Source organism: Anoplophora glabripennis, unplaced genomic scaffold (assembly GCF_000390285.2).
Source record: "Anoplophora glabripennis isolate ALB-LARVAE unplaced genomic scaffold, Agla_2.0 scaffold247, whole genome shotgun sequence".
In the NCBI taxonomy this organism is placed as follows: Eukaryota; Metazoa; Arthropoda; class Insecta; order Coleoptera; family Cerambycidae; genus Anoplophora; species Anoplophora glabripennis.
The window spans coordinates 542,060-562,159 of record NW_019416598.1 but is presented as its reverse complement, the minus strand read 5'-3'; the positions used below and the strand labels follow the sequence as shown (position 1 = coordinate 562,159).

At 31.3% G+C, this 20,100-nt stretch overlaps 1 protein-coding gene across 1 annotated transcript in view; it reads left to right on the top strand.

Moving 5' to 3' along the window:
• LOC108906622 (sine oculis-binding protein homolog) overlaps nt 1–20,100 on the top strand; it is a 32,853-nt gene that overhangs the window by 6,683 nt on the left and 6,070 nt on the right. Inside the window, exon 2 of the mRNA XM_018709931.1 lies at nt 10,888–11,026. Within this exon, the coding sequence (XP_018565447.1) occupies nt 10,888–11,026 (139 nt within the window). The remainder of the gene's footprint in view (nt 1–10,887; nt 11,027–20,100) is intronic.

Genomic DNA, 20,100 nt, shown 5'->3' with positions numbered 1-20,100 from the left:
CACTTTTTTGTATTCCACATCGATTAACAATAAAATTAATTTATTTGATTAAGTGCATTTTACACAGTTAATTAAATAATTACCTAAAACAGATCTTATAGGCGAGCGGTTCACCCCTAAAAAGATGCTTCTAAATGAAGGTAACCGACTAAATTTTTAAAACAAAAACCTACAACGTGAAACTTTTTTTATTTAGCAAAGTGTATTTTTCTGATAATTTACATATATTTTTCGGCGTGGTTAGTCAATCGTTATAAACAATAAAGTTGTAAAAAAATTACTCGCCGAATGGCTTTTTTATTGTAAAATAAACACTTTTTGTTCTTTGCCAAAAATTCGAAAAATGCTTCGTTTCCGAGATATTTACAATTTAATGTGAAAAAAGTGACGAAATCGACAAACTTTCGGAATTTTTTTCTCAAAAACTACTGAACAGAGTTAAATTTTAAAAAAAGCATAATAATCGGCAAATCTTCTACTTTAAGATATATTTTTTTGGTATCGGTCAATTATTTTATTGAAGGTCTAAAGCGCGTTAAAAAAACAGTCTTTTGAAGAAAATCACGATAAACATAGGCATCAAAATGGCGGCGTTAGTGGCGCTACGTCGCGCGCGAAACACTTCAAATTCAAATTTTCTTTTTACAATATCTTGGACTAGATTATATTTACAGTAAACATAATGTTATTAGGATATTTTTAATCGATATATAACAATAACATTTAATGATGATTATGATTAGAATTATATTACTATTAATGTTATGTATAAGACAATTTAAATTTGAAGTGTTATCATAATTTTCTTTAAAAGACTTTTTTTTACTCGCTTTAGACCTTCAATAAAATGATTCACCCATACTAAAAAAATATATCTTAAAGTAGAAAATCTGCCGATTGTTATGCTTTTTTTAGAATTAAAATCTGTTCAGTAGTTTTTGAGAAAAAAATTGACGATTTCGTCACTTTTTTCACATTAAATTGTAAATATCTCGGAAACGAAGCATTTTTAGAATTTTTCTCAAAGAGCAAAAAGTGTTTTTTTGGTCCATTTTAATTAAATTTAAATTAAAAACTGTTTTCAAAGCCATTCGGGGAGTATTTCTTTTTCTATAATTTTTTTGTTTATAACAATTGACTGACCACGCCGAAAAATAGAAAAATATATGTAAATTATTAGAAAAATACACTATAAAATAAAAAAAGTTTCATGCTGTAGGTTTTTGTTTTAAAAATTTAATTGGTTCATGCCTTTTTTTTAGGGGTGAACCGCTCGCCTATTAGGATAAGAAGCCGTCATCTTATTTAATATTGTATATTATTAAGCTTATTTTTTAAAAAGATTAAGTTTTAATAACGGCTTATGCATATTCAAATGCTGAAATGGCCAATATGGTTTACATTTACGGCCTTACAGATGGAAATGCTGCTGAGGCAGACGAATTTATATGGAAAGATTTCCAAATCATCTAACTCCAAATCTAATAATGTTCAGAAATGTTTTTCAACATATTTCGGAGTTAGGCCACTGGATTTTGCAAAAAACTGAACAAAATTTTGACTTTACCGCTGGCATATTGTTTACTGACGAAGCTAATTTTTCCAGAGATGCTATAATGAACTTCCACAATAAACACGTTTAGTCTGATGAAAATCCTCATACATTATGGAATCTCAATTTCAACATCAGTTTTATTTGAATGTATGGGTGGGTATTTTTGGAAATTTTTTTGTTGGGCCTTACTTTTTGCCAAGAACTTTAATCGGTGACTTCTACAGACATTTTCTTGAAAACTTTTTACCTGAACTACTTGACGATATTCCCTATGCCCTAAGAGAAAGAATTTTAGTTTGACTGTTCGTGAATTTTGAAATGAAAGATTCGGTAATAACGTGTTTGCACGAGGTACTCAAGAACTACCTTGGCCACCTAGATCACCCGATATGAACCCTACTGATATTTTTGTTTGGGGACATCTCAAGACATTCGTCTAAAAGGTTCACATTGAATCCGAGGAGCACTTACGTCAACAAATTATAGCAACTCCTGGAATATTTGCGCGTGTTCTAGCTGCAATTTCAAGAAGATCTGAAGCATGTATTTCGGCTGAAGGTGGCCATTCCCAACATTTGTTATAATAAATCATGGTCAAGTAATTCCACTGTTAATTAGTTATTTTGTTATTATTTTTAGCAATGTAATGAGTAGATATTGTAAGAATGCACTTGATCAAATAAACAAATTTTGTTGTTAATCGGTTTGGAATACAAAAAAGTGTAAAGAAATAAAAAGTGAAGATAATACAATGGTGCATATGATGACCTATTTTATTTGTAATATTATATAGGGTGATATATATTTTTTTGGCAATTAATGATCGATGATACCCACACCTCCGCCACTGGTAAGATTTTAACGCTAGTAATTTTTTGTTTCATACCTACTGTCATACTAAATATGCAAATCAAATTTGGTTATTTCAAGCGGTTTAGAAATAATTTTTGTTTTTAAATTTGTGACACGCTGTAGTTGGACAATGACTGTTCCCACATTTATAACGAGCGTTCAAATAAAAACGTGGTCAAGTTGGTTCTGAAAATTTGGACGTAGGGCGTAGCGTATAGCAAATGAACTTAAACGTCATCTGTCAAAGCGCTATATCAACGCTATCAATTTGAATATTTTCGTTTTAAAAAGCGTTTAAAATGGTGTTTTCTCAAGAACAAAAAGTGTTTATCATAGTGTCCTACTTTAGAAATGGACGCAAGATTGATGGAATATGGAAGTATTCTATTGAGGAATGTTTCATAGAATTTAATAATCAATTTCCCGGCGTTGTTGAGTACAAAATTTTTCAAAGTGCAGTTCAGCGTTGTGTTAACGTTTTTCGTGAAACGGGCAGTATAACAAGAAAAGAAGGAAGCGGCCGACCTAAAAAGCGGACTGAAGAATTAAAAGAAAATGTCCAACAAATAATGGAAAATGCGCCAAGAACTTCTGTACGTGTTTTATCACAAATGGTGGGAGTATCGGTCGGTACCTGCCACACAGTGTTAAAAAAAGATTTGCGTTTGTTCTCCTATCGTTTAACTTGTCAGCAAGAACTTGATGAAGTTGATTTTCCGCGACGGGCTGTATTTTGTGAATGGTTTTTAAACAACTACGGTGAACTTCATAATATCACCTTTTTTTCTGATGAACTTTTTCATTTAAGTGGTTACGTAAACTCACAGAATATGAGAATGTGGTCTTCTGAAAAACCAGATAACTTTTTTGTCGAGGGCCCTCTACACGCTCAAAAAATTGGAGTTTGGTGTGCTCTTAATTTAAATGTCTTTAATTTATTGTTATAACAAGGAGGGGGACACTTTCCGCAGCTCCTTTAATTGTTTGTTATTGTTATCACAATTATTCTTTAAAATAAAGTTATATAGTCATTAACGTTATTGAAACTGACAGCTGCTATACAGCTCGTTAAGAAATGAGGTTAAGTTGGTCGCTATAAGCTACTCCCTACGTCCAATGTGTCAGAGCCAACTTCGACCACGTTTTTATTTGAACGCTCGTTATAACAAAAAACCCTTATTTTTGACCTCTGCTTAAGAAACACCCTGTATAAGATTAGCTGAGGTTGATCTTCCTTCCATGCAATCATGTTGATTGTTCAAAACATTGGATGCTCTGCAAAACAGTTGACTATAGTTTCGCTGTATATTTTCGAATATTACCAAATTTCCGTTGATTTTCAAGTAATACACCTGTCACTTTTCCAGTGACATCACGCGGTTAGCGCCTAGGCCTCGATAATCTACCCCGTAACGCAGCGACGCGCTTTTCCATTTTCCACCCTGTGCCGCGCCAGAGATATCGTGTGATAAATGTTCTAAACTATCACTGGGCTTATTCCAGAGTTCATAATAGTAAATGTATAATGTAGGTGTATGTCAATACCCGGCGATATTATGATATACACGGCACATAGGTGAACGGTAACCGGATATCCTCCCTAACAAGGTGGGGAGGGACAGAGGAAGATGTTTAGCGGAGTAAACAGACTCTTTGGGTGTCCATTTTCAAAATGTTTCTAATTATACACTCGGTACAATTTTGTAACCGAAGATTAGTTTACCGGCGTATCGGGTTTTGGTTTGGATCACAGGGCGACTATAAATAAATGATGAGGTGGGTGTTACTGGCGGTATGGGTCATCGGAAAATAATTGTGAAACGCACATTTGATCGAAAACGTATTTGTACAAAATCAAAATATCTATTACTTGGTACACATTTGTTTGTTATTTTGGGTACCCCTTTTTTAAATTAATGCTATAGCTTCCATTTTTCCATCGAAGCCAAGCAAAAAGTTACTGACAAAATCAATCCATCCGTTCATGCTAAATTCACACTAAAAATCTCTCTGTCTTTCCATAACGACATGTATTTATTTATTTACTTAAGTTACACCACCTGACAGTTAAAACCAATTAATGTAGCCCAGTAAATGAAATTTGTAATACATGTAAATCAAAAGGTAATTTCGTTAGTTTAGGCAAAAAGAAATAATATTTCCCAATAAGTATCGGTTAAAACAACACGATCATTGTTTAAACAATGATTATAATGTAAAAATGACCAAAAATAGAGTTTTTTAGTTGTATTAAAAAGTGCTGTATTAAATGAAGCGTTTTTTGAAAGCCTGTAAGTATAAACAAAAGCAAAAACTCCTGTTGGAGACCTGCTATATTAAAATCCATTAACAATTTGTTTAAACAATTGCATAAAACCAGCGAAATTTGAATTTGCTATAAATAGAAGAAAAGAGCATAAATCGTCCCTAAACTGCAGAAAAAGTTGTATTTTGTTACGCTTAAGAAACCCTGAAAATTTGGTAAAAAAATATTTATTTGTTAACGAGTTTTTGCATTTGTTTATTACAAATAGCATTTTTTTAATTGCAAAAACGCGGTTGTTAGCGTTATAATAAAGGGCCTTATGAGGGCTCATTTGTTTCGTCTTGATTTATATTTTCAAGATATGCAATTGGAAATTGTAATTTCATAGTCTGACCTCCGCAAAACGGCGTATAAACAAATAGTGTAATTTGTTTATAAGGTTTTTCGTTAATAATTTTGCGAAGAATGAATATTTTTTAAAGCCGCTTTGATGTTGGTAATCCTGGTAATTTTTACGAATCTAAAAAAAATTGTTTTAGAACCATTTTTAGCCCAGATAGCGTTTTTTTTTTAAATTCATAACTTGTTTATTTATAAACATTAAGGCTTGAAATTTCGGGAATAAATCAATCAACTCTTAAACTTCATAATAACGGTTACAGATATCGAAAAAATGCATTTTATAGTAATTTTTAACCTTTTAAAAAACGTTCTCGAATACACCTAGAATGTGGTGGGGGAAATAAGACAGAAACGTTCCGAGACTTCAAATCTTAACTGCCCGAAAATTTTGCGACATCTCCGGTAATTGTGGACTAGTTTTAACGTTTTAACAAAAATTGTTGCAGTTTCCGTATGACACTATGCAAGATTAAAAAGTTCTCAGTTAATTACTGAAATTAATTCTAATTTTAGCATAGTGTCATACGACCCTTAAAATGTAATAATTTACAGGGTGTTCAATTAAAAAAATAATAAGTTGTATTTGTGACATCGACATTTAAATTTGAATTGTTTCTTTGTTGCTACAAACAGAAACTTCATAAAAAAGACTACATCTTTTATTCCATCAAAATTTTTATATCTGCAAAACTAACTAGATAAGTGGGGTGGGAAAGTTAAGTGGGACAACCTGTACATACCTCTAGCTCTGTATTGGCCAATAACTTGCGAGAATTGAAGACAAGCAACAGGATCAAGGGGTACCTAGAAGTTGTTGAAATGGGTCAACATGAAAAGGAGGAATTAGTTGTTCGAGATTACTCTGTGGTAGCTCCATGTATACGAAATATTGGGCACCCTGTATATTAAAAATAATAAATAGTAAATCAAATGATTTTTGGTGGTTTTTGAGAATAAAGGTTGGCACTTTTTTTTACTCATGACAATGAATTCCCTGCGTAACTTTTTAAGGAGTATTGCAATTGAAAAAAGAAGATAGAACCCCCTTTAGACACTTGTTCACTATATAATTTTATGAACATCTTTCGAGAATTGGACCAGTCGGGAAACTGTACACTAAACCAAACAATTAAAGGGTCAAAAGAATTTCTGAAATAAATGCGTGATTTTTGACAGACTGTATAAGTGAAAAATGGTCGTATCGAGAATTAAAAGAAAGCATTTTGAAGCTCTAAGATTCTAGTTTTTAGATCTTTCGGTCGAAAATTTTTAGGAGCTACTGTTATCATGCAATTCTAAGAAATAGCGCGACAAAATAATTTTGCAAATTTTTAAATTTTTTTTCCGAGTTCACGGACCTGGAAAAATTTTTTTCAGCTAAGCCATTGCATGGACCAGATAGGTTGTTTATTTAGCTTTTTTTTAATTCCCGATACGACCATTTTTCACTTAAATACGATCTGTCAAAAATCACGGAAAAATTTCGGAAATTCTTTTGACCCTTTAACTGTTTGGTTTAGTGTAGATAATTTGAATTTTCTTTTTGTGTAATTCTAAGGCAAGTTTTTGGTGTTTCCATGGTGCCAACTTTTAAATTATGAGAATTCCAAGAAAAAAAAACACGCGTCCGGCAAGCCCAATCTGGGCGCGAGCACCTAAATACCCATGTAAGTATTCACCATCAATTCGACTCCGTAACAAGGCGCTATCGGTTACAACGCTATTATGCGCGTGGAGTATATTTTTCAGTCAGTTTACCTCATGCGATTTGCATGCAACCCGACCTCGTGTAATATGAATCTGCAATAAAAACAAGAAACTTTATAAACAACGACCGGGGCTGCATATATCCCTCCCTTTACCTCTCTCGCCTCCGCATAAAAGGCATAAACAAATAAATGGCAACATCAAGACAGCAGGGTGTGTAACCGAATCCGAAAATACATGTGCACCTGCTAATAAAATGATGAAAGGTGGATAATACAGTTAGTCTTTCGTATCGTGTCAGTAAAAACGTTAAAAATTAAATAAGGCTTTTTAAGGAGGTATATCGGGGTCCGAGGGAAGGGAGGAGCGCAGGGGGGGGTCCTATGATTTTCTTATGGGACTAAAACCCGCTGCCAATTTGAAAAAATTAAATTATATTGAAATTATTTGCGATAAACATTATCTATATAGCAAAGAAATCTACTCATATGCACATAGCATACATATTGACTAATTAACAACTTAAAAATATCATATTTAAGTAGTTTTAAATTATTTTTAATGAACACATAAAGACTATGTAGATGTGGCAACAGCGCTAATAATTGACTAGCAGTTGTACCCACTGCGAACCTGCAGACCTCGTACATCGGAGATATTGCGCGTCAAATTCGGGTAAAGATGCGTACGCGTTCAAAAATGTATTGTGTGTAAACTATGTACAATATAATTATTATAGTATATAGCAAATATATCGTATTATCCTCGCGAAGATTTGTTTCCTTTATTTAAAATCCGTAAATCATGTGAACTGGTAAAATAACGAGAATTATGTTAATTTAGTTCTAAAGAAATGAAATGACACTCGCGCCCATCTCTCGTCCAAGTCAAAGAAAATGTTGGATTTTGGAAATGTTCAATTTTGAAGGTTCTGGGGTAGAAATTACATTATTACTCACTGACTGTTCGTGTTTTTAATCTCTATTTTAGTAATGTTACAAAAGTTTTGCAACTATAACTAATTTTTTAGATATAAAGTTTGCTGAGAAATATTTATGTTCCTTTGTTATTCCGTACAAATGCTTTTATCTCAAGTATTACTAATTATATTAATCAAGTAAAGAAAACTTTATGTAACCCTAAATATTGCTGGGTAATGATTACGATGTTTTTATAAACCATTAAATATATTAAAAGGATTTATCAACTGTATTTTTTATTCCAATAAATATATCACAGCTTCCTAGTCTTTTTTAATTAATCTAGTTTTTTAAAAACATTACAAAAAATCATCTGTTGTGGATAATTTATTGTTGATAACAATGTACATGGGATTTAGGAAAAATGTATATGTTTGAAATCAATTTCGTTTTTATCAAGTCTTTCAAATGTATTCCCTCCTTGCTGTCAGCTGATTGCGACGTTGCCACATTAATCCTCAAGTCAGACAGAAATGCAATTATTGGTTTCTGTTTCTAATTAATACAGCTGTACTATGTTCAAAACTTACATTAGTTTTACATCAAAAATAAGATAATACTGTGTACTATCTATGGAAAAGTTTTGTTTCACAATTTCTAAATTTTTTTGTCAGTTATGGACAAAAAAGAGCCACCGTCCATCTTCGCCATATAAACCTATGTTAAAATGAACAACTTTCAACAACAATATCTCAAAATCTAGATAAAAAAAAAATCAAAAAAATATGACGCACGGCTAATACGCTATATAAATTTCAAGTACATCTGTGTATTTGAGTAAACCCGATATAACTCCTTAATAAGAGTAAGCACTTGTGATTTTTTATCCAAAGTGTCACACAAGGCAGATAAATTACATAATTACACAAAAAAAGTCCAAACCCAAAATACGCAAGAGAAAGGAAAATCAAGAACATATATTATCGCATTTTAACACAAACACATGAGGAAATTGGTAATAATTGGATCTTTATTTTTTTTAAATCAAGTCCAGAATAATTGCTTGCTAAATTAATAGGCACAGTAAAAGATATGTAGAGCAAACTATTCCGATAAAATGTCATTTAAATTGTTTCCGAATGAAAATCATTTCGATAATTAAATAATTCTAAGCCTATTAAAACGATAATTCTTTGATATGTATAATTAATTATCTACTTTTAATGACATCTATCGAAGGGAATGTATCCCATTCGTACCAAATTCCTCCCAAGTGACAAGTTTGATAACTTTTCTTTTGAAATTGTTTCCGATAATCAGTTCATATCAGTTAATTATATTCCATTTTTAATTTAATAAATTTTTAATTAATAAGTACCGACATGGATGGTGGTCGTTTTACTAATCTGTTGAGAAAACCCTATTTATTGCTGAAACTTTGGATGCTTGAGATCAGGTTGATGTAGTACGTAGGTATATAGGTACCGATTTTTTTAGAGCATTCTGTCGACTTGATTACAATTTATTAACATAGAAATTGGAGTCATATGGTATCTCTCCTGTTCTGTTATGTCTGTTTAAACCTTTTATTAGTAATATACAATACCAGTTTGTGCAGTACCGTTCAATCATGTACATTCTATCAATCTACAGGGGTGCCGCAAGGGTCAATCCTGGGGCCACTGCTGTTTGTTATTTTTATTAATGATCTAACTAAATGCTTCGACGTCAATTATTTACGCTATGCGGACGACCTTAGATTGTTCTTGGAAATTAAATCTTCTCCTGAAAATTACATGATAATCTTGACAGATTATAGAGTTGGTGTTCAATTTATAATCTACTCGATGTAAGCAAATGTAAAACTATTTCCTGCAATCGATGAAAAGCTACTCTAAATTTTATTAAATGGGTGAATATTTCTAACAAGAATTACGTCATTATTCACTTTGAGGTTAGATTATCGTTTGATGAACATAGTTGCTTGCTTGTTTTAATTTTAATAGTTTATGTCGTAGGTGAATTATGTTTTCAATTATAAACCTTTTTAAAGTTATAAATAATACTTTAAATGCAGATTCATTAGTTTCAAAGCTTTTATATTATGTTCCTAGACTTAACTCTAGATTTCACCCTGCTTTACAATTAATTACCCACACTCCGTACAAATTTTCTAATGGCACCCCTTTATACGAAATGATTTCCAATTAAAGTATGAAGATCGACTAGATATTTTTTTTTCAAAAAAATTGTTTGTTTGATAATATTTTCCCATTTCCCAGTCTTGTATTATGTTATGTAGCTGATTTGTTGCATTTGTCTGTTGATTGATTGCTCTATTATAGTCTTTGTATTTTTTATTGTTAGTTCTCTCTGGATTTTTATTTATTTAGCATTTCTGTTTTACTGTTTCCTATAACTGGGACTTTGTCCCGTTGGGTATTATTGTATTTCTAAATAAATAAACACTTTGCAATTGTAAAATTGCTCAGTTCTATTTATTTTTCTATAAATTTGTTTACGTCTTCTTCAGCAAGATGCCTAACAATACCAGATTATAATGTCGTTTGTAATCATTTGTATATTTGTACTATTATTATCTGCTTATATGAAAAAGCCTTAGACTTGTAACAGTTTTTGAAATTAGTGTAGGTAGATACAACATGACATTTTAATTAAGAAATTCTCGAAACCACTTATTTTTGAAGACAGAGGAATAGAAATAGATGCTTCAGTGCCATTTTATTAGGATTATTTTAAAACATGCTTTGATACGTGAGTGAGTTGCCGACAGAAATTAAAGAAAAATGAGACTGGCGACTTTTGCGCACAAACTTTGACCTAACCCCCAGTATTCTTATTCAAACTACAAGTTGAAATTAAAGATGAGGTTTCACTTGCACCTGAGATGCGCTGAGTATTCTCTTACGTATCTCGTTACCTCACAGCGAACGAAGTAAATAAATCATACTTCTGCGTTTCGTTTTTATCCTCGGATTTCTTAAAGAAGTTCACGAGCCGAGTCGAGCAAGAAAATTAAATAAGTTCCAATTAACTGCACCGAAAAAAGCCAAAGAAAACTATACCACCGTTTGGGATAAGTTTAATATTACGCATTTTTTCTTAAATTAAATAAATTTTACGTTCACGTTGATTGACGTTGTATTGTTATTATTTTTTTTCAGGAATTCGCAGAAACAGCCATGAACGAGCTACTGGGATGGTACGGCTACGAAAACACCAGAGATGATCTTAAAGGTATTAGGAGCTGCAGATCACATTCTGGAAGCAACAGTTCAGGACAGGGATCTCCCAAATTCACAGGTAAGGAACGATGCAATGAGAATGAAATCGTATTATCAGGGAAAAGTAAGAAATTGAACCGGATTATCATTTTTGAAGGAACATGTTAATTAATTTTTAACTCCTACAAGAAAACTTAAACCTGAAATGAGTATTAGGTATATCACAGAATAATACAAATCAGTATGGACATACACCCATTAAAATTTGTATGACTAAACTTTATAAAAAATACTTATCCATTTTCAATTTATCCCACTCTTTCAGAAAGACTACTATAGTACCATCTAAAACTTACTGTACCCCCTGAATCCATGAATTATTTCATTATCCTCAAATTCATCCCTTCGAAATTTGAGTTGATTTGGTAACCTGTTTGGATGATATTATCGGGTATTTCTCCCTAGATGATGTACTGGTTTCAAATGAGCCGTTTTCTTCCCAATTTTTCTGCACTTTGCCTACTTTTTTCCACTATTCCTGTCTTTACTCCCTTTGGTACTGCTTTTTCAGCTTGATTTCATCCTTTGGTATTTTCGATGCAGGCAATTCTGAAAGGATTGGACGCTAGATTGCTTATCTAAGTCTCGAACGATGCGTTTGCAACAATTTTTTTAACAATATTCTTAACTTCAAAAAGTTTATTTTTGTAAATTTGTACAATATATTGATATGTCACAAATGATGCGTGCTATACAATACAACCATGTAGTTAAAGTTTAAATTCGATCAACAAATCCGGAAAAAATTGTCTGATTTTTCAGGTTTTTTGGTTAAAATCCCAGAATAACCTTGAGACTGGACACATTTTCCTTTAATTAAGCAAATATAGCTTCAAAATGTTCACTTCCGCTCTGGTTACTATACTGCGATATATCAGAGTCGACGTTCGATCACACTCTGGCCTCTCCGGAATCGGGCGATTCGTGAGCGTCTGGTTATCTGTCTCTTATTCTCGATTTATATGAGACAATTCGATGTTGTGTCCAAGCTCGTCTTTCGTAGCATCCCTTGCAGAAAAATTCAAAACTGGAGTGTAATTTTGGCGTCCCACGAGAATTGTTGTCGGTTGCTTCGGTTGCTCTGCCAACAGTGTCGGGCTCTTCAGATGTCATTTGCTGTGGTTTTGGGTGTTTGTGGCTGGCTTTGCGGCTCTGTTTTGGCGATTGAATCCAAAACATAGGTGAAAATTTCAGTTTCAGTTCGGCGTCTTCTGTTTCACAGGGAAATAAAAAGATCAACGGTTGTTTCCAAAACATTTTTTCTGTAAGACCACTATCATCCTTTTGAAAATATGATGGGAAACGCAGTCAATAGGCATGCTGTGTGATTGTATCAGGTGCATGCAGTTGCATTTCTGAGAACTCCACCCCTCGTCTCCCACCCAATAAAGCGTATCGTCAATTTTTGTGACGAAAATCAAAGTGCATCGTAGTAATTCCTAGAACTCCACCCTGACAAGGGAAAATGCACTCGCCGCCCAATAGTGTGACCCCTGGGTGAGAATCACAAAAGGCAACGCGACTTCTTTCTGAAGGGTCATGACTTGCACCAGTTCATTGGTGAGAGTTCCGCGAATAATGGTTTATTAGTTTTCTCGGAAATTATCGATGAAACAGTTGGTATTTATTTCATTTTCGTATTTTTTTTTTGTTAAGGGCGCATGAAACCCCACACGTTATACTTTTTTAACTATGGTTCGTTTCAATACATTGGGGAGGCTATTCCTCAATCTCAATTGTAAAGTATAAAATTATATTTTTCCCAGTTACTGATATTTTAACATTTTTCCAGTCATAGAACTATTTATTGAAAAATTGTACGTCTGTTTAAGAAAAAATCAGTATTAATTGCAACGAGTAAACAAATGGCACTATGCTTGTCTACATTTATCCTATTCCAGATCTAAAATCGACAAATAGGCAAGTATTAAAAATTTTCGAACTAACAAGGCTCTAATCCACCTGGAAACTGGCGTGTTTGTTTCAATGCTCTGCATCAATTAATTCGAAATGTAATAAAATATTCGCTGCCGTTGCCTTTCTATATTTTCATCGAACGTCATTAGAATCATATTCAATTATAATGTAATAAATGATCACATTATTACAAAAACATTAATCAGTATCGGGTTTCTCATCAAAATTAACAGAAGGTAGTTGAATTCCGCGATCGCCCAATTACAGTCCCAGTTATAATGCATATAATTGAGAGAATATTGTTAAAATTAAATTATATATCTCCGAAATTTAATACGTTAATATGCCGGTAACAGAATTTTTTATTTAGTATAAATGTTCCCAAAAAGAGTTCATAACAGTTGGTATAATGTTTCACATCATATCATATTGTTTAAAGACAAATTAATATAATTTTAACAATATACTTATGTGTAGTACTAAAAATTTACTGTTTCTATTTAAAAAAATTAATTATTTTCTGTAAATCGGGAACCGTAAGAATCCGTAGAAGATTAAAAGTACGCTACTGGAATATATACGTATGCCATTGTAGTCTATTTACAAAACAGTTAAATTATGAACAAATTATTTTCAATGAATAGTTTTTATCGAAAATACTATTTTTGTGATACATAATTTGTAAGGAAATTATAGAAAAATCGAAAAATATTGCGGACGCTACTGAATTTTACGCAAAAAACTGTACAAAAAATCTCTTCACAAAAATTAAAAATATTCACAAATAAAAAAGGTATAGAAAAATGGTTAATATTGAAAAAAGAGACTTTACCGTATTTCTTAAAATAATCAAAAATCGTTTTTTGTCATTCAACTTTTCTCAAAAATTAATTCCGTTATATCTTCCTACTTTTTTAAAATATTTTCGGGAAATAGGAGAACCCCTCGACAGTGTTGTCGAATTTGTTCCACTCTATACAATGTAATTTTGGGCTTTGATTAGATTAAAAAAACATTTCTTTTGATAAAAATTATAATTACTTATAATCTGTCTTTATCACTTTATTACTTTTATTATTGAAGTATTGTAATTTAAAGGTGCTTTAATACACTGATAAAGAAAATGATTTTAGATGATCTAGATTTTAAATTTATTTATACTCACCTACTGCTATTGAGTCGAGGTGGAATACCGAAAAATTAAGGTAAGCTGAAAGAAATGCAATTTCAAAATTGTCCAGAAGATGTCATTCTGCATTACGCTTATTTAAAATCCCTATATTGACCAAATACAGCAAACGGTTGTTGTCGTTTTTCCCGAAATGGTGGCTAGACAAATGTCAATTTGTATCATGTGTATTAAAAAAATGTCAAAATTTAATTTACTTTTTGGACAACGGGTTATGTAAAAATTAAGTAATTGGGTGATAAGATAATGTATTGGAAATTTACACTTTCATTTCAAGGTTGGTAATAGGGATTTTCAACTTACTTCAATGTTTGGGTGTTTCATTTCGACTGAACGCTAATATAGATGTTAGATTGAAAAACTTTAAAATATTTGAAACGTTTAAAATCTTATTTACGCTTTACGAAAGCTGGTTGCTTAAAATGTATCATCTTAACTATCGTGAATCTTGTAGACAAATATTTAGGGAAAAACATTGTCTTGCATTTACATTTTAGAATTAATGTGTTTTGTAAAAATAATATTTCAAGTTTTAGGAATCAAAATGCCGATCACGCCTATTTTACGCGATATGGTCTTGATTTGCAATATGATGCCCATCGTTTGGGATTGTATAGAGCTGATCCATATTATATTAGTGCTGTTCTTTCTAATAAATTAGAAACTAAACTAAAATCAGTAACAAGTTCTAGTAGATATACAGGGTGGGCCATTAGTGTGAGAAAGTAAACTAACTCCCTTGTTATTCGTAATACAGGAAGTCTATATAAAAGTTGTACAGAATCAAAAAATCTAAAGGGCACAATTGAAACACACAGGGCGACGAATAAAAACGGGACACACCAAATATTACATTTTGGAAACACCCTGTATATGTTTAAACATTTGGATTTCCGAGAAAATTCTATATATGGCAATATAAACATTTTAATATATTAGTGCGGGGTTGCCAAGTTATGTAGAAAATTCTTCGAATTTTGTAAAAAACATGATCTCGAAGAAGTTGTATTAACTTTCAACTACTAACACTTGGAGTAAAAATATTTAACAGAGTTATAGACAAATGTAAGACAAATACTCCTATATTAGCTATATCGATATTTTATACAGGGCATTTTTTATAATACGATCATTTTTAGAAAATTTAAACTTGATTTTCTAAAATTTTTCAAATGGAACACTGTATTTTATTGTTTCATTTTATTCACATATCAGTAAACTTCAACTTTTATTAAGTATGTTCCATACCTAAAGTTGTTAGATTTTAAAATATAGCAACATTTCTGGAAAAACCTAATTTTTATTATTTTCAGTCGCACGAAATGGCTTTGGAAAAAATCACATTGTGTCAACTAGTCAGTTTATAATTTATCATTCCATTTTGAGTTAATTTTATTAGTTAGTATTTATTTGTGGTATTCTATAAAATAATAAAAATTAACTTTTTTTCACAAATATTGCCATATCTTAAAAACAAACAATTTTAAATATAGAACAGGCTTAATAAAAGTTGAAGTGGACCGATATGTGAATAAAATAGAACACTAAAATACAGGGTGTTCTATTTGAAAAATTCTAGAAAATCAAGTTTAAACTTTCTAAAAATTATCGTATTATAAAAAACGCCCTGTATATATAAAATATCGATATTAGCTAATACAGGAGCCTTTGTCTAACATTTGCGCATAACTTTGACTAATTATTTTCTTCCAAGTGTTAGTAGCTGAAAGTTAATACAATTTCTTCGATTCACGTTTTTTTCAAAATTCGAATAACTTTCTACATAACTTGGCAACACCACACTAAAAAGATAAACTGTTTGTATTGACATATATAGAATTTTCTCGGATATCCATATATGTAAAAATATACAGGGTGTTCCATTTAAAAAATGTATTATTTGGCGTGTCCCGTTTTTACACATCACCCTGTATGTATCAAATTAATTTTGTAGTTTAGGTTTCTTGATTCTGTATACTTTTATATAAACTTTTCTGTTTTCTTTTTTTTTCTGTGATTTTACTTTCTTTCACTAATGGCTCACCCTGTATGTGTGCTGAAAGGAATTTTTTTTTAGACAACAGCTTCTATTCGGTTAGGGAGCATTTGGAATTTTAGTGTATTATTTTGTACATATCTTTTTTTTTGCACACACAGTTTTATTGTATTTTTCTTTTTTAAAAAATGTCTAAAATTTTTTGACATAGCTCAAAATTGGTTAAAACTAACTCTGCAAGGAGGCAATTTAGAAAAAAAGTTTTTTATTTTACCATATTAACACGTCTGCGTAGTTTAATTTCAAAATCTTAACTATTTTAACAAAAAATCGAAAGTTCCACTCATTTTGAGCTATTTTTTTTTTGTATGTACCTATATAATCGGTATCATTACATTTTACATCAAAATATTAGAGAGCATGTATGAAATATTGACAAAATCCTTGAAAATTATTTTGTATTATTAAATTTTTTTAATTTCTTGACATCAGCGCTTAGAGAGAAGAGAGCGTTATTAGAGAATCCATAGCAACTACTGTAAGAAATATTTGTTCATGTAAAATCTGTACGTCCTCATTTCACCGATTTCATTCATTGTGAATTTTATCAAAACCAGAAAATTGATCGTTTTACAAAAAAAATCATCCGTGTGTTTCTTTTTCGACGGCAAAAATTCTAAATGGGCTTTCACGGATCCCGGCGATCCTCTCGAATTTCATAGATGGCGGATCGGATAATAATCGCGGGCGAGCCATATTAAATCTTCCGTTTGTTGGTGTTACAGGGTATAGCGTAACAAAACATAATAGGAACGTAGCCTGTTCGACACGAGCTGCCCGCTGTTTCAGCAGATGCCGAAAATAACTCGGGTTGTCTTACTGATTCGTCTATCAGGCTCGAGCTTTGAAATTTATACGCTATCCTTAACCATTTTTTTCAAAAATCAATCGGTGAAATGAATAAGGTAACGGGAAAGAAACTATGCATTTTTTTAAAATTAAAATAGTATGCAGGATGTTCTAAAAACAGTCGAACTCTCGACAATTTTTCAGCATCGAACCCTATCATATAAAGGTTTAGATAAATGTTATAGGATGTCAAGTCACGTGCTGGTGACCTTCGGTTTGACCTTGAGCTTAAGTTTCAAGGTCAAACCAAAGCCAACTAGAAAATATTAAACGAAATAACTCGACAAAAACGTTTTAACCAAAATTTGTAGGATCTTGATTGACAAAATAAAATACGTCTATTAAATTTTGTTACTTTTATATCATTAATTTTTTGTGAAAAATGAGTTTGACTTTTAAGTGATCCGAAAGGAAATCCTGGAAACATTTTTTAGTTCTTCTTTCGGACATAAAATTTTTCGCTGTAACCGTTGCCGGCATAAAAAATAGCGTATTCAATTTGGTATTAAGTTGACCTTAATTTCACCTTGTAACTTGTGCTCAAGGTCAAATACAAGGTCATCGTCTAATTTAAATTCTGCTTCATAGCATACATTTTTCCGAATTATTTAGGAAAAAAATGAATTTTGAAACTTAAGATTAAGGTGAAATTCAAGGTCACTGGTATATTGATTTCTTACAATAATTTCTCAATTTTAAAAAGTTATAGGGAGGTTCGGTTTTTTCGGGACTCCTTGTATGTAAAATTAACTTTTCTAGAACAATATACAGGGTATGCATTAAAACTGCGATATGATACTATTTCCGAAAAATTAGACGTCTGAAAAAATGTTTTTTTTGAGCAGAAAAATTGAAAAAAAACAAAAAAATTTGAAAAATTGAACATTTATGATCTGATTTAGGGTGCGGGTTGTTGACTTATTATATTAAATCACATTAAATTTATTTTCAATTTATTTTCGGTCACCAAAGCCTACTTTCACATTTTTTTTCGGTGTCACATTTGATAAAAATTGATTAGAATTTTTTTTTTATTTAAAATCTGACTACACCATCGGATTTTGAACCAAATTTCAAGAAAAAGTATTTATTGATCATTGAAAAAATGATGAATGAAAAGGTAAGGTAAAGCAAGCTGTGAAATCATAAATAAATTAAATAATAAAAATAATGTCATTTATTTCCAACAGGAAAACCCAATTACAGGAAATTTATATCAAATAAAAAAAATATTGTACAATTCCATACAACTTATAATCATAACAAAACCGCAGAGTATATTTTTTAACAAATTCTGTTCTGTATAAGAGAAAATTAAAAAGTAAAAAATAGAAGAAATAAGTATATCTACAATTTGCTCATTGTTGTAAACAATGATTTTTATTGTATTCAGTGATGAAAAACAAATACTACAGTAATTACAAATTTTATTAAAACAATTACGTAATTTATTTATTTTAAAATTTCTTAAGATAAATAAATAAAATGTTTACTAACGTGTTTTTCTTAAATGTGCAGTCACAAATTAAACAATAATTTTTAATTTTAATATGAATCGATTATAATAACGAATAACAAAAAATCATACCAATAATGACAGAAACCATCACTTATACAAAAATTAAACAGTAATCTTAAATTTAATTTTTTGGATTGGACTAATTAAAAAAATCGCTAATCAATTTTTGTCAAATTTGACATCGAAAAAAGTAAAAGGTGAAGTAAAAGGTTCAGTTTGACAACTGAAAACGGATTTGTATGTTATAAAAAAGAAATTATCGATCAATAAATACATTTTTCATAAAAATGTTTCCATTCGAAATGGGCCACACTGTATGTTTCAAAAATAAACTTTGGTAAAAATAAATAATAGTTATTTTACTGGAAAAATCATCAGACCAATTTCGCTTTTAGAAACTTTTAGAAGCTTAGAAGCCTGTTAAAAAAAATAAAATAAATTGAAGATACATTTTTCGAGACAAAACGTCTGGATTTGGTTCGGGCTGTGGCAGTACAGTATTGGGGGCAAGGCAAAAAATGTAACAAAATTTCTAGGGTTGTATTTAAAAAAATTAAGTTGATGATGGTCCTGGAGAGACGAAACGTTACATATAAAAACTGAGTATGCCATTGAATAGAGGGCAAAAAGTTGCCATGAGAAAGTGTTCTTCTTTATGAATGTTCTTCAAACAAGGCTGATATGAAACAAAAACGTAAGTATTTCCAGAATTTCGTTTTTTTTCGAAAACTAATGTTAACCTTGATTTTTTAGAGGCATAATGTTGGTCTCCTTATTTTGCAACTTTGCCCCATTTAAGCTACTTCGTATCTCTTACCGTTTCCGAGATCCCTGTAGTGAGAAGCGAATTTGTAATAGCCTGTATATAGTGGCGGCGCGTGAACATTGATTGAATGTGTTCTGCTTAGGGTTGTCACATTTGTTGAATTCAATTGTGGGATATTAAGCGCCCGGAAATCCTTTAAATGGCGCCGCAGGCGAAAATTTTTAAAATTTTCAAGGTCACGCGTTTTCCTGGCATTTCTGAATTTCAAGGAACTCCATTTATACAAAAATACAGACTTTCATAAAAACGATTTTTGAAATTGATACCTTTTTGAAATATCTATTCACGAATTACCTACCTGCTGACGGTATAAATAAATTGGAATAAACTAAATATATTTTATTAAATTATTGAATATTGTTTATAAACAAAAAAATCGTTGTAAAGTTTACCAACGATTCAACGAACTTTAATTTTCCTCGCCGTGTTATGATTTTTTCTTTATCTTTTTTTATATACAGGGTCTCCGGTAAGTACCTCCTAATCTCTCGGGAGTGTATAGGGGAGGTCAAAATAAAACTAGTCCTTCCTATAATTTTTTTCCTAATGTGCCCCCTAACGGAGTTATGGGGGGTCAAAGGGGTACCTAGAAATTAACGTTTAGGGTTATAACTTTGAAACCACCCTGTATATTTTAATAAAATTTTCGTACGTTGTATTACACATGGAGCTCTACGATTTGATGCTAAAATCAACTTTTTGCTATTATCAGGTGTCCAGAAACGGACTGGCCCTAT